Source organism: Pterocles gutturalis, unplaced genomic scaffold, assembly GCF_000699245.1.
Source record: "Pterocles gutturalis isolate BGI_N339 unplaced genomic scaffold, ASM69924v1 scaffold3727, whole genome shotgun sequence".
Taxonomy (NCBI): domain Eukaryota; kingdom Metazoa; phylum Chordata; class Aves; order Pterocliformes; family Pteroclidae; genus Pterocles; species Pterocles gutturalis.
This window is the reverse complement of record NW_010110038.1, coordinates 1-14,200: the sequence shown is the minus strand read 5'-3', so window position 1 is coordinate 14,200 and position 14,200 is coordinate 1. Positions and strand designations below refer to the sequence as shown.

The following is a 14,200-nucleotide window of genomic DNA, read 5'->3' as shown; positions in this document are numbered from 1 at the left end:
GCTCCGTTCATCATAAGAGTGTTTGCTCAATTATTGTTTTTTCAATTTAGGCTCAGATTATTTATGAATTTCTTTCTTTTCTACTTCTGTGCAGGTTGGTTTTATTCACTCTTTGTTTATGTTTAATCTTTAATAGGCCAGTTATAAGTACCAAGATCTCAGCTAAATGAAAATTTCTCTTTCCACATGTTTAGGGCACTTTCAGGCGAAGTGTTACATTACCAGGTAAAACGGATGTTACAACCTTCTGAAACACTGCAGTGTTGTGCCTCCTCTGCCTCCTACCTGACTAGAAACAAAACAGTCCAATATTACTGAGATCCCTTAGTAAACACATTACATGCCATTTATTACCTGAGAAGCTGTTTAGTTGACAGAACTTCCATTTGAATTTAAATTACCACTTTTAAGTACAGCAGGAGGTCTGGAATATACCCTAAAGGCAGCCCTAGCACATACTCAGCTGTGATTAATCTAGCTGCTTAGCAGATGTCAGTTGTACTACTAAAAGTCAAACAATCACCCATTCATTGTTAAACTCAGATGACTCTACCCCAAGCCAGAGATCGTAATTGTTTTAAGATGCATATGGTGTAGACATTAAAAAAATGAAAAAAAAAAAAAGAGGGAAAAAAGGATGCTTAACAAATAGGAATGTGAAGCCTCAGACCCCTAAATCTTAAAAATTAAGAGTGACTGTTCCTTCTTTTTACTTTTATGCCTTGCAATAACAAACGAAGAATGAATTAAGGTCACAAAGGGGACAGTAGTTAAGTTACAATGAAAACTGTATGAAATAGAAAAGTCAGAAAGTCAAGGGATTAAGCATCATCTCCTTAAAAATAGCTTGAGAAACAGAGTAATACACTTTATGCATATTTCTCCAAAGGAAACATTGGGTACTCATGATCATATCTTTTTCTTTCCTATCATTCACCTGTCCAGAGGGATATTGATTTACTGCATAAGGATTCCTCAGATTTTTAAGTTGAAGATCTCTATAATTAAGCAGCTGAAGAGTTCATCTGAGAACTGCATCCCTAACGAAGAGAAATTCAAATGAAACAGGTGTCTGACAAGAAGAGATGTAAAACTCTCTATGTGGTGTGATACATCAGTATCATTTCTCCTGGGAAGGTTCGGACAAGCACTTCTTCAGCAAAGGAGGCTCCCTGTAAAACTGAAGTGTCAGGTGCAAACCGGAAAGTGCTTGAACTGTTTCACTTTTCTTCCAGCAGGACCAGATGTTTGAAGAGCCATATGTTAGTACTTAATTAAAAAAGAAAGCCTCAACTCTAAACACTTCACGAGGACTGTTCTCATTCTGCTGGAAGCTGCTCTCCGTTGGGATGCAGGGTGTTTTCCCCAGACCTGCCCAGGAGCAGCTGCCTGGTCCACACAAGCTGCTCAGAGTCTTTGCTGCTGTCAAGGCAGCAGCACCACTCCTTTCCTCCCACTCCAGCCTTGCCTTCCCACCTTATCCCCCCAGCACACATGAAAAAAAAAGTGATTGATTTTCAGCCAGATGATTGCCCCATGTTTTATCCAACTAAGTTACACTGAGTATTGAGTCCTGTAGGATTATATTCTATCAGGGTTAGTAAGTAAAGGCACTCAAAATACTGCCAACCTATTTTCATTGACTCAGATAAATAAAATGCTGGCTGAAATGTAAGTCTGTGTGTTTAAAATATTAGTCTTATTTCTGCCATCATTTCTCAGTTGTGACAGTGGCCCTCACTTTACCATCAAGCCCACTGAAATAAGCAGAGCCAGCTGCATAGCAAGATACTTGAAAATTGAAGTATGACCCCAGTTTTAATTTACTACAGAACACAGAAGCTGATTTCCACTGACTCACTGTGAGACAGAGACAAGTAGTGTGCAAAGCAGTGACAATTTAGGAAAGGGGAAGAATGCCATAAAATACCCTGGCTGTTTATTTTAATAACAAAGGAAAAAACAAGTATAGACCAAAAAAACCCAAAGCCCTGTAATAATACTGATTTGGATTGATTGTATGAATGTGACAGAACACATACTTAGAAGGTGAAAATTAATGTGACTTTTCAACACATCTTTGCCATACTGATGAGGCTCAGTAAGCTGAATACCAGTATTTGCACCTTTACCCTTGTTAAACCCACGGGCAATGAACTATTATGTGAATGTGCAAGCCACACATTTATTACCATATCACCTCATGCATACTGAACAAGGTGGTGAAGACGAAAAAGGTGGAAAAAGGTTTAGTTAGAACCACAGAAATCCTCTTGGCATTTTTTAAGCCAGCTGAACTGCAACAACAGAAGCTGGATTACAGATCAATTAAGGCCAAAATTATTCCTACTGTCACATTTTTGTACTGGGAAACTGAATCACAAAAATTAAAACATCCTGTGGGAACATGCAAATTTGAGACATTTCTCGTGGTGCTCAAGTTTCCCTGGGCTTCTCTCTTGTTCCTTGACAATATGCCTGACAGAGATCTAAAATGCCTGGGCTTTTAGTGCCTAGTTACCTCACAGAGCTATTTTATTCAGGACACTGGATCTCACAGACATTTTAGCTCATCAGCTCCAAGGATTTCCAGGCCCTTTTGTTCCACATCCTTTTGGCTAAGCAACTGCTGTACAAGAGCACCAGGACTCTGAATGGTTTCAGGGTCAAGAGGAAATTATTCTATTTTTAACATCTAAATGTCCCAGTGGAGGATTATGCCAAAATAAAATACTGCTGATTTCCTGATCTGTGAAAAATAGTGAGGTTAAGATTTGCGTGTGCCCCATGCCTTATTCAAGACAAGAAATCTCTCCGTCAAAAATTTCAAATTGGGAAAAGACCAGAAAATTTATTTCCCAACCAGCTCTATTTAAAATAATACCCACAATTGTCTGAACTCAAGGAAGACAGCCAGAAACGTAGATTCATGTGGACACAATGAATGTTTTTATAAAACAAGCTGCCTTTAAGGAAGAAAATTCCAATTCTCTTAACATACATTAAAATTAAACCTCCATGGAAAAGAAAGGTATGGAATAGACACATATTTTTAAAAGCATGAATAGCTATGTCTGTACTACTAAATAAAACCACTCCATGAAGTGAGATAAAGCTCTTGTCCCCAGTCATCCATCCTGCTTAACTCTTGGCCTTCTTGGCTCCCCAGCGCAGATTTGCTTTAACACTGTCTATGATGCCCTCAAGCCACCATGTGAAAAACAGAAAGCATCAGTGACAATTCCTGGTAGGTGGCATGAACACGGGTACAACAAGTTTGTCTCCCTCCTTTCTACATAGCCCTCTGACTTGTGCCACAGACTTGCACTCACCTATACCTCTGTTATATAGATCAGGGCATAGCATATCAGCTCTCAGCTCCACACCGCAAGACCTCCACATGAGGCAGCCCTCATGTCATTTCAGACACTTTGATCTGGGCAAATAAAGAAAATATGAACTACCATGTTTGAAGTCCACAGAGACACTAACTAAGCTCCAGAGCATGCTCAAGGCCAAACACTGTAGTATTGATGTAGGTAGCTGTACCATTTGCTTCAAGGCTAAGAAAGGTCCCTGACCATATAAAAATATGTCACAATTGAATATGCACAGTTGCCTGCATGCATGCTCCTGGGTGCACAGTCCATACCAGCAAAAAAAATATTTCTTCTGCTTCTAGAATGTGTACGATTTGAGTGACCTGGCCACTTCACGTGAATGTTAAGTATTAGAGTATATACTGTGAAGACAACACAACCTTGCATCCCTAACAAAATGTTGTACTTATTCTCATTTAATCTGTTATATTCATATTACACGTGAGTTTGCCTCCACTGAAAATAAATATAGGTTTCATAGAGGAAGTACACATGTACCATTTGAGTCTAACTCTTTAGCAGGGTATAATATACACCATAAAAAAAAAGGTTCTAGTAGGTGGTAAAAATATTAGATATATGAGCAGCAGTTGAGTGAAATCAGGATCTGTTATAGGTAGGTTAGGCCACCTCAGCTTTAATCAGGTTAAGCTGAAGCTACAGGATCAGAAAACATTGGTGATATAAGACAGAGATGAACTGCGCTTTCTCACCTTTTGTTTGTGGATGAGACAGCTTCAGTGACAAGTAGCTATGGAGTCTACAGTGCCAAGTGGCTAAGGAATCTAAATTTTACCTTATTTATTATGGAAAAAAGTATGATCAATCTCATAAGTTTAATACATTTCTGTTATTAAGATAAGAAAAACATGGCAGCTCAGTTGCGTTCCTCTGGCCATCAACCTTGAATCTGTGTTTATGCAGAGGTTCTCATGCAGATGTGCAAGTTATTCAACTGAGCTAGTAAAAAAAACCTATCTGGTAGAATTAGAAACAAATGAAACAACGAATTAGAAACTTTGAAACTATGTTTGTTCTAGATTTTATGTATTTACCTTTCTTCTTTCACACGTTTTTGATTTTCATTCTGAAAGCACATAATCATAATTTGCATCCATTTCATATCTCTGTAGGATGTGGATTTGTCATGTCATACTGGCATGCCATCATTCTTCACTACATGATTAAGTTCTCATATAATTTTTTCCCTCTATTACTGCCAGTGTATACTGCATCAGGCACTATAGCTTGAGCTCTCAGGATTTTCAGTAGTGGAAGAGGGGCTAAAACAAGGAACTAAGGAATAGTAATAGCTATTACAAATGTCCGTGGCCAAATCCCATAGTTGCAAGTAACACAGGACTAACATAGAGGTGGAATAAAGGTAGAAAAAGTCAAAGCAAACGTCCTTGTTAACCCTCTTTGCTCCACCAGGAAAAAAGCAGAACTACATTTTGGACTGTGATTGAAAACTTCACTATATATGTTATGGTTTACATGCAGTGAACCAAGGCCCTCCGCTTTGACTTTCCACCCTGACAGCTCTGGCTGGGGACTGGTGTAAGTATTCTCACTCAATAGCATGGTTAATGTGACATCAAGCACGTGGTGGTCACCAGAAGAGGAAGCCCTTCGTCATTGCACATTTGTTCTTTTTTCACTGCACAGCAGTGTCCCTTTGCAGATACACCCTCAGAAGTGTTCCTCTGGGGGACAATGCTACAGTGCTTCATGTAGGACAATTTACTTTGCACCAAGCCTTCTGGCAGAGACTCTGCCTGAGATCACAAGTTGGTCTCTGAAGTGCAGTCAGACTACAGGAGAGTAAGTAATGTGTGGCTCAGTTCTCAGTGCTGAAATGTAAGTACACAAAAACACATTCTTTACCCGGCAGAACACCCTTCTGTACATTTAACCTTTCCAGTTTTATAACTGATGAGCAAACAAAAAATCTTATGCTTTTACTTACCAGGAAAAAACCTTTACTAAACCACTCCCTGAACTGAGACATCAGGAGTGTTCCGTATTGATGTACACCATTTGCTGTAAACTGAAAGACTTGTGAGACCACAGACCATTCTTTATGAACATAATGCATCCAGAGATTAAAGCATCAGATCCTAAATTTCTATTAGCTTGTTATGTGACAGGCTTATTTCCTTCCCAGTTTATCTAAAGAATGAAAAATGGCAAACCCAATGAAATCCTATTTTCTGGGCAGCCATTAACTTGATTTACAATGAATTTGGACAGTACCTGATTTATGCCAACATTATATCGCTGCATCTTTGCAACATACAGACAATTAACTAATGATTTACGCTTATGCAAGCACAGGAGAAAGAAGATCACAATATTTTCTCATGCCTGTTTTCCTTCCAGCATTCTCAGACCTCAAAAAATGAAGACTAATCTGGTCCCATGTGCTTCAACAGTCAGTTGACACTTTTTAATTACAAATACAGAGAACCCTGGGTGAACACACCCATCACCCATGAGCTAAATGTAGACCTGACAGCAGCTAAAGTTTCTAAACGCTTTGAAAGGTATTTTACATTGGATTGACTCACCTACCTTTGCTCTCCTAAAAGCTGAGATGCTGAAATTACAAGCCTTGCAGCTATACACAAAGAAAAAAATGTTAGCCATCTCCTTTATTTCACAGGGTTTCACAGGGTTTCACATTTTTCTCCAGAGCTACAGAAAACACTGGTTTTTGTGCCCCTGGGACAGACTCCTTCAATAAAAACTGGTATTAATGCAGTGCACAAAACTGAAAGCTTTTCACAGTTGAAAGCAGTGAACCCCAAAAATCAATGCTATATTTATAGTGTCTTCATGATAGCTACATAACAATCTTTTCCCCTCCTGGGCAAACCCTAACAGTCATGAAGGAGTACAAGAATAAGTTAGCTCTTTAAAAATTAAGCATGCTCATAAATCTTCCTCTGAGCTAATCAAAGCAACTTCTTGTTCCAGTAAGCTTCCCCCACAATAAAAAAAAAAAAAAATAAAAAAAGCAGCTAACAGGAATAATCAGTGCTTGCATCATTGTAATATCCTTCAAGAGAGATGTAATGATAGAACTGTCTGAAGTGTGAAATGCTGACATCTGGAAATTGCTTATGAAAGTGAAAACAAGTATTTTTAAAGTCGTCATGAAATGAATGACAAAATTTGGTGTCAAAATGCTACAAATTTTGTTTCAATAGTTATGTTATGCCTGTATTTTACATTATGACCTGGCATTAAATAACAATGATATAATCGCACAATCATTTAGCTACCGTACCATTTTTTTGAAAATCATTGAAAATGGGTGCTATTTAAAAAAAAAAAAAAAGAAATTATTGATACACTGTATCTTCCTTTCAAGATGAAAGTGTGGCCTTGTTTTGTTGTAATACAACCATTTACCTCTTTTAGTGGGACTCAACTGTCTGCAGCTGACAGAAGTTGTCTGCTTTGGGAAAAACCTCCTTGGATGTGACTTTCTTTCTCTATTCACTACAGAGGGAAGGTAGACAAAAAAATTAGATTACACACATGCTGAAAATGCCTTAAATTCTCAATGTTGCCAATACTACATGCTTTCCTTCTGTAGAGTAGAACAGTAGTATCATCTTTACAAAGCACTGGAAAATCTGTGTATATTCATAGCATTTTCAAATTGTCAAAGGAAAAATTTTATGGAAATCTCTTCACCAAAAGAAGGAAGGAGATCCATGTGTGCAAAACATCATGTCAGGGTAAAGGAGAAAAAGGAAACAATGGGACTCATGGTCTGTGAAAGACAAGAGTGGTTACAGAAATGATCAGGAAGATTTTAAACAGAAAAAGAGTTGATATGCAAAGAAGTTTATATTTATGTAGGACTATTTACAGATCGTGACCTGATTCTAAACGAATTACATATTCAACAGAACTCATTAACTTCTCAGGAAATGGCGAGACTGATGACTTTTTGCCTTTTTTTTCAAATATTCCATTACTTTTTTATTAACAATTTTCAAAATAGCTGCCCCAGACATCCCCTCACCTACAGGACTCTGAGAAAGTTCATCGTGGCAAAAGCCAAGAAAACTCGAGAATAACCAAATCATCAAAGAACTGATCATTGATACATACTATATGCAGCCCAATGTATTTCAGCACTCTTCTTCTTTGAAACAACTACAAAAAAAAAGTCAGTTGCTTTGCTCGTCTACTTGAGAAATTATCTAGAAATCCAGAGAAAACATATTAATATATAGGAACGTCAATTTTTCTCACAATTTAAAGCCCATTCTTCTACTAAAAATCCCAAATCAAACAATAAAAACGTACATCCTGAGTGTTATTACCAAAGAATGTTCCTGTTATCACAGAATCCAAAAAATGGCCTGTAACCAGCTTTGTGTTTTAGCTGTGTAGTGGCTTGTACATGCAGAATTTGACAAAGGTCAAACACCTGCCCAGTAAGGAGATGCTGAATATTGACTGCTGTGTGCCAGCTGAAGGCTGTACAGAAAACTTGGAGATACTGATTTTGATGATTTTCTTTATGATGTTAGTTATAAGCTATATGATTTTATTACTTTGTAACATTTGATAATCCAGCAGACCCCTTTCACTACATTTTGCTAAGATTTGTTCCAACTCTCTCTGCCTAACTTGAGACTTCTATTTCAATTAAGTTCCCATATCCTCATGATGATGTGACAGAAAACATCTATCCATTTATATGCAAAATGAATCTCTTTTTGCTTGTGAATTACATGTATATTATTATATCTTTACAGCAAAGTTTAAAGAGGAAACACAGTTATTTATCATGCGTCCTCCATACTACCAGAAGCTAGGAGAGAAAGTATACATGAAGACCCAAAGGTAAGAAATAACATTTACGAACATAGAGCAAAAAAATAACAAGATATGTTTGTCTAATGTGTATAGCTGACTGTCTAAGCATAGATGCAGTCAGGGTCAAACATACGTGAAATTAAGTCAAATCCCAAATGTACTTAATCACATTTGAAAGAGATGAGTAACAGGAACCAAAGGACCAGGTCTACATCATCTTCACCTGAATTACATTTCTTAGGACTTCTTTGTTTCATTAAATAACTAGAAAGATTTTGAGCTTTGCTTCTAAAAGAAGGTCTATGACTACAAACCTTTTTTTATTTAGGGCTTTTAGAAGATAGAGTTAATGCTACATAATTGCTTTATCAGTTTTCTCAACATAAGTCATAACTTCCATGCCATCAAAGATAAAGTTTCAGAAAATCAAGTTTCTCTATAAATAGACATATGAAGCATATGAAGGAATGATGGAACAATTATTACTTTTCCATCCTACTCTTTGTATTATGTGCAGATAATTTCTTTTCCATTTAAATCATTGAGCATTCTGCCCTAATGTGTTGTCTTCCTACAAACAATCATTTCTAAAAGAGATGGAGAACTGGAAACAGTCACCAGAGTGATCCTTCTACTTTATAATACTTTTCTGACTTCTTTAATGAACAATGATGCAATAATTGCTTTTACTGATATTTTTAACTGTTCTGAATAGTACAGACATAAAGCAGAATTAAGGAATCAGAAGTTATAAAAATCTACATATCTTCTTTCCTTTTTCTCTCAGACTTTCTTTGCAGGCATAGGAGATTTCAAAACCACCACTGTCATTTATATCCAGTTCTTTAAAAAATACAATAGAGTCAAAATCTCACCACAGAGAACTCAAAATTAGTTTCTTCAGGTTCATAATCGAGCCACAATTTCATTCTGGGGCAATACTTCTTAAATAAGAGACAGAAGCACTTTTCTTCCACTAAATTTAGTAATTTGAAGTCTGGAAGAGGAGTAAGAGAGAGGACCACGCAGCTCTCTGCAGCATAACCCTGACAGTCCTTGTTCCCCTCCAAGGTGACAAGACTCAGAAAGGTTCAGGGGATGGGATAAAAAAGGTGATCTGATTCTCCTATGACACATGGAAGTCAGAAACCATGTGGCACTTTTCCAAAGAAACAACAAAAGTTGCTGTAAAGGGAAATAGTCAGGTAATTCCACTACCTGAACCCACATTTTGGTCACTAGTTAAACTAGCAGTTTATGAGGAATTAAGCATTAGTAGGTGCACCACAGTGTGGAAGACAAGGCATAGTGATAAGGCCAATTTCTATCTCATATGGGTCAGTCTTAAAAATTTCATTGAATATTTTTTCTTCTTTTTTTTTTTTGATCAAAAAAGAAAGTCAAAGTAGAACTGTGATATTGGTGTGAAAAAATGTAGTAAATATTTTCCATCTCTACTTTTTCCTCGCTGTTCTCAAGTAAAAAGAAAAAAAAAAAACCACCACAGTAGTACTACTATCAGGTCAGGTCACAAGTCCATCTACTCCAGAACCCTATGAGACAGTGTGATCACTGGCCTTTTGCCCACTTTAACACATGGTCTGTTGCACTAAGCAAGAATTGCATGGTCAGACATGTATTACAGTGTGTGTTTAAGTCTTTGTGCTCTGCTTACAATTCAGAAGAACCTGAATTTCCGCATCTGCAAGAATGGAAGAATAGGTTTCATAAAAACTGGAAACAACATCAGCATGAGCAAAAACATGGACTCAGAGGGAAGAAAAGTCTAATGAAATATTTGTGCTTCTCTATGTCTTAAAATCTGATGCACTGCCAAGTTCCCTAACAGCTTCTAAAACCACAGGTTTTCTTTGGGTCTGTGTTTTGAACATTATTTTGCTTAGGACCTCTGAAATGCACTCACTATTCAGAGCTACCATTTCCCTGGGACTTACTCAACCTGCCCCGCCTCTCGGGCCAGGCTGATCTTGGCTCCTCTGAGGGTGTCACACAAGGATGGCAGCAAAGGCCATCTACAGAACCAAATTCAACCGTCCAGATAAAGACATCCTGGAAAAAATCCCATACCTTTAAAGAAAATAACTTGAGCAATTCTTAAGGGTCTTCAAGCTTGATAAATGGTAAGAGCTCTTGAGATAATAGTACAGTCATGTTGTAACACTGTTTAATGGCATTTGCTGTTAACATTATTCATACAGGGATGCTATTGATTTGTAATTCTTGAAAAGACAATCTTTTATAAAGTCTGTATTACTGAAATCCTTGTGCCTTTTAACATTACAAAGATTGCAGATGACTTCATAGCATCTATTAAAGCCTCGAGTGACAGAATGTTTCAGCATCTGGCTAAATTTAGAGAAGAACAAGAGAAAAGGAGACCTATAATTACTGTCCCTGCAAAGAGAAAATGCAGGTGCTGTGCCAATTCCTGCATTAACTATCCCAAATCTATTAAGATATTTCTTCCATCTCAATTAATTTACATTGCAGTATTAATAATGGCATAACTTCTGATCTCAGGGTGCAGTACCATTAGTGCTATAATGCTCTAACATAAGAACTTCAGTGTATCTTGCAAAAATATGAAACGCATATTTTAGAAAATGTAACAAGCAGCTGAAGCTGGGATAATGCATTTATCATGTTTGCAATACTCCCATGTTTCTTCTAATCTGAAGACAGAATATTGCAAGATAGTTACTTTTTTGCCCATACCAGAAAGTAACAGCATTAGAATGGACGTAGTAGCCTCTCTTAACTTTTTTTTTTTATTATCATACCTACTTTTTGTAGTTTTATGTAAGAATTACTATTCTTTTATTTGTGTATTTCTCATATCTTCCTCCAATTTGAAACATTACATAATTTACCAGGTCATAATCTACTCTATTTATTACAGAATAGTTGGAGGACCTCACACTGAAGGAAAAAAAGTCAGTATTTCAGTGACTGTGTCATGATATGGTCTTTGGAAATTTATATATATGTCACAGGAAATTTATATACAGGAGGTATATACATTACAGAACAGCTGAGGACTGATGACTTTTACGATTGAGATTATTTTTGCTGAAATATAACTTTCCAAGGAAATCTTTTACAAACACCAGGAAACCATTAGCTGTTTTGTGCAAAAAAAAATAGGGTTTAGCTATTCAAGACTTCTCAAATGCTTGGGCAGCTGTTATGACCTCGAGTCTTAACAACTTTTGAGAGGAGACACAATCTAATCCTTACTGGAGTTCCTTTGCATTTAACAAGCATTAGTTCCCAAAGTACTGCCCTCCAACAGGTTATGCAAGATCAGGTTCGATTCTTTTTCACTTCCACCACTTACAAAATTTCTCAGGGCTCTCTAACTTCAGCACCCCAGAGGCTTCTGGACCACTCTGGAAGCACACAGAGAACGGAGGAGGGAGGATTGTGGAAAATGCCATTCCTTCTCCCATTTTCTCTGGACAGCCAGTCACCTAATCAATCAACTTCATCTTCTACCTAGTGTACTCAGTCTTCATGTCTAAATACAAAATGCCTATAGATTGCACATATCTTTTCTACGATACTTTGTTCCCTCAGCATGTTTGCCACAACTTCTTGAGACCCATCAAGCAGATCAGTGAGGCAGATCAGTGAGACCTACTACTACTTCTAATACAACTGCATTAAAAAAAAAAAATCAATAAAATAACACAAGTCTACATTTAGAACTAGAAGCTAAAGCACATGCTACAGAAGCTTCATCCATACAAGTATTTGTATGTAGTAGGTGATGTCTGTTGTCAGGAATGACAGTAAAGGCTGAAGAAAAGAAGAGACAAAAGTTTAAGGAAGTTTTATCTTCTGCATATTATTAGTAGCACACGTTCCAAGATCCTGCTCCTTTCTTTAAGGTGATGGTAAAGGATACTGCCACCCAGGGACCAGATATGGTCTGCAACTTCACTTTAATGCTTTACAATCAAGAGAATTTTTGTCCATATTACTATTGCACAGCATTAAGAGGAATACTAATGTGTGATTCATCAAAGGGATTTTACTGGCCCACTCAGCACTCAACCAGGAAAAGATTTCCCACTTGGGCTTCAAGTGTTCTGAAAGTTTTGACAAATCATGTAAAAGGCATGACCTTAATTCCTTATGACTAATCAAAAGCAAACTACATCCAATTTAATTCTGTATAAGAGCCTCTATTCAGGGACTTATTGGGTTTTTTTTCCCCTTTAACACCTTTAGTTAATTCATCTGAACATTTTACAGAATTGCTTTTTAGAGAACACCTATACACTCATTCCTTTCTCATTATTCATCATTAAGCCATTTTGTTACTGTCTCAAGAGTATTCAAACTTCACAATACCACCACCCCAGCAGAGTCTTTTGGAATATTCATGTTGGAATTATCTATGGTACCCCTTAAACCAATCAGAGACGTGTCGGTGTAGTAGCAGTCATAGCAGTAGTGGTGGTAGTGGTATTTAAAGAAGCTTTTAAATGTGGCCTAGAACTACAAGAAGAAGCTTATCCCTGGGATAACTCTGCAAATTGAGTTAGGTCTCCACAGATTAAGAAGCAGAAATCATTAAAACATCATGATCAAAAATAAGAAAGAAATTATTGCACAAATGCCTTATTTACAGACAGGTAAACATGTGTTGGCTTCATTACATATGCAACCTTCACTGAGATACGCTGGTTTTCCTTGAATATAGTATTTTCAAACTGCAGAGTTAGTATCTATATGGATGTCATCTAGTTGTTCTAATTGTTTGGAGCTCTGGAGTATGAAAAAACTTGGTGAAGTCCTCCTGCCCCTTCCTTCAGGCTTTCTGTGGTCTTTTCCATTTGGTTTTGGTTCATCATTTGGTTCATCAGTGCTTCCAAACTCGATAGAAAGGGAATGCAACATATGTCTCACAGCAGTTTGCACTATTAATAGCACACAGCAGCTTACCTGTTTAACAGCATAAAGGAGGCGACCGTAGCAGTACATCATTACCATCACAGGGATGACCAAGCAGAATATGAAGAGACAGATGATATAGGATGTGGACTCGGCTGACTCTGAGGACCAGCGTACTGAACAGCTTGTACCCGCACCTTCTACCCCGTAACTGCTCCAGCCGATCAGAGGTGGCACAGTCCAGATCAGAGAATAAATCCATGAACCACCAACTGCCAGCAATGCCTTCCGGTAGTCAGCACGGCGCTTGTTGCACAGGGTGAGAGTGCTGTAGCGTTCATAGGACAGGACAGCCAGGGAGATCAGGGACACAATGCCTGTAATGAACCAACCAATTGAAATGCTTACTTTCATTATTTCGTGCAGTATCCATTTGAAACCTCAAGAAGCATGATGCTTTTCTTGCTATTACATATTTGAAGCAACAGTGAAAACTATTTCCATTATTCTCTACGCTTAAATCCCCACCATACCTGGTTGCTCTGTCCATCATGTCAAATTTTGTTTAACTCATATTTATCTTGTATTGAAAGATTTTCATACTTGAGAGCTATTCCTCTTCTAGGCAGGTTTTCAGATTTAGCTGTTTTAGTATTACCCAGGGAAACTCCATTTTCTACATGAACTAATAAAATGTTGAAAGATTCCCTTGCTAAGAAATACTCAATTTTACCATCCATGAGCATTTTCAAATATTGCATTGCCTTTCATACATGCAGAATGCTTTATATTCAAGACTGGGAGCCCAAAAATGAAATAAGCTTTTGTACTTCTGACCCATTTGCTAGTTCTGATCACTTGTATATAGTAGGACTATTACGGCTTTACCCCTGGGTAGCAGCCAAACACCACAAACATGTGCTCACCCTCCCCCCTTCTGGGGATGGGGGAGAGAATTAAAGGGGTAAGGGAAAAGAGACTCGTGAGTTAAGAACAATTTAATAATTAAACTACAATAACGTTGTAAACAATAATAATGATAATAATAATAATATATA

The 14,200-nt window shown here is 37.4% G+C and overlaps 1 protein-coding gene across 1 annotated transcript in view; it reads right to left on the bottom strand.

The window, feature by feature from the left end:
• The window catches only part of LOC104461544 (pinopsin-like), a gene marked incomplete at its 3' end in the record, with an annotated part of 38,505 nt that extends 24,949 nt beyond the window's left edge, over positions 1-13,556 (bottom strand). Inside the window, exon 1 of the mRNA XM_010073174.1 lies at positions 13,194-13,556. Coding sequence (XP_010071476.1) covers positions 13,194-13,556 — 363 coding nt within the window. The remainder of the gene's footprint in view (positions 1-13,193) is intronic.
• Between the last annotated feature and the right edge of the window lie 644 nt (positions 13,557-14,200).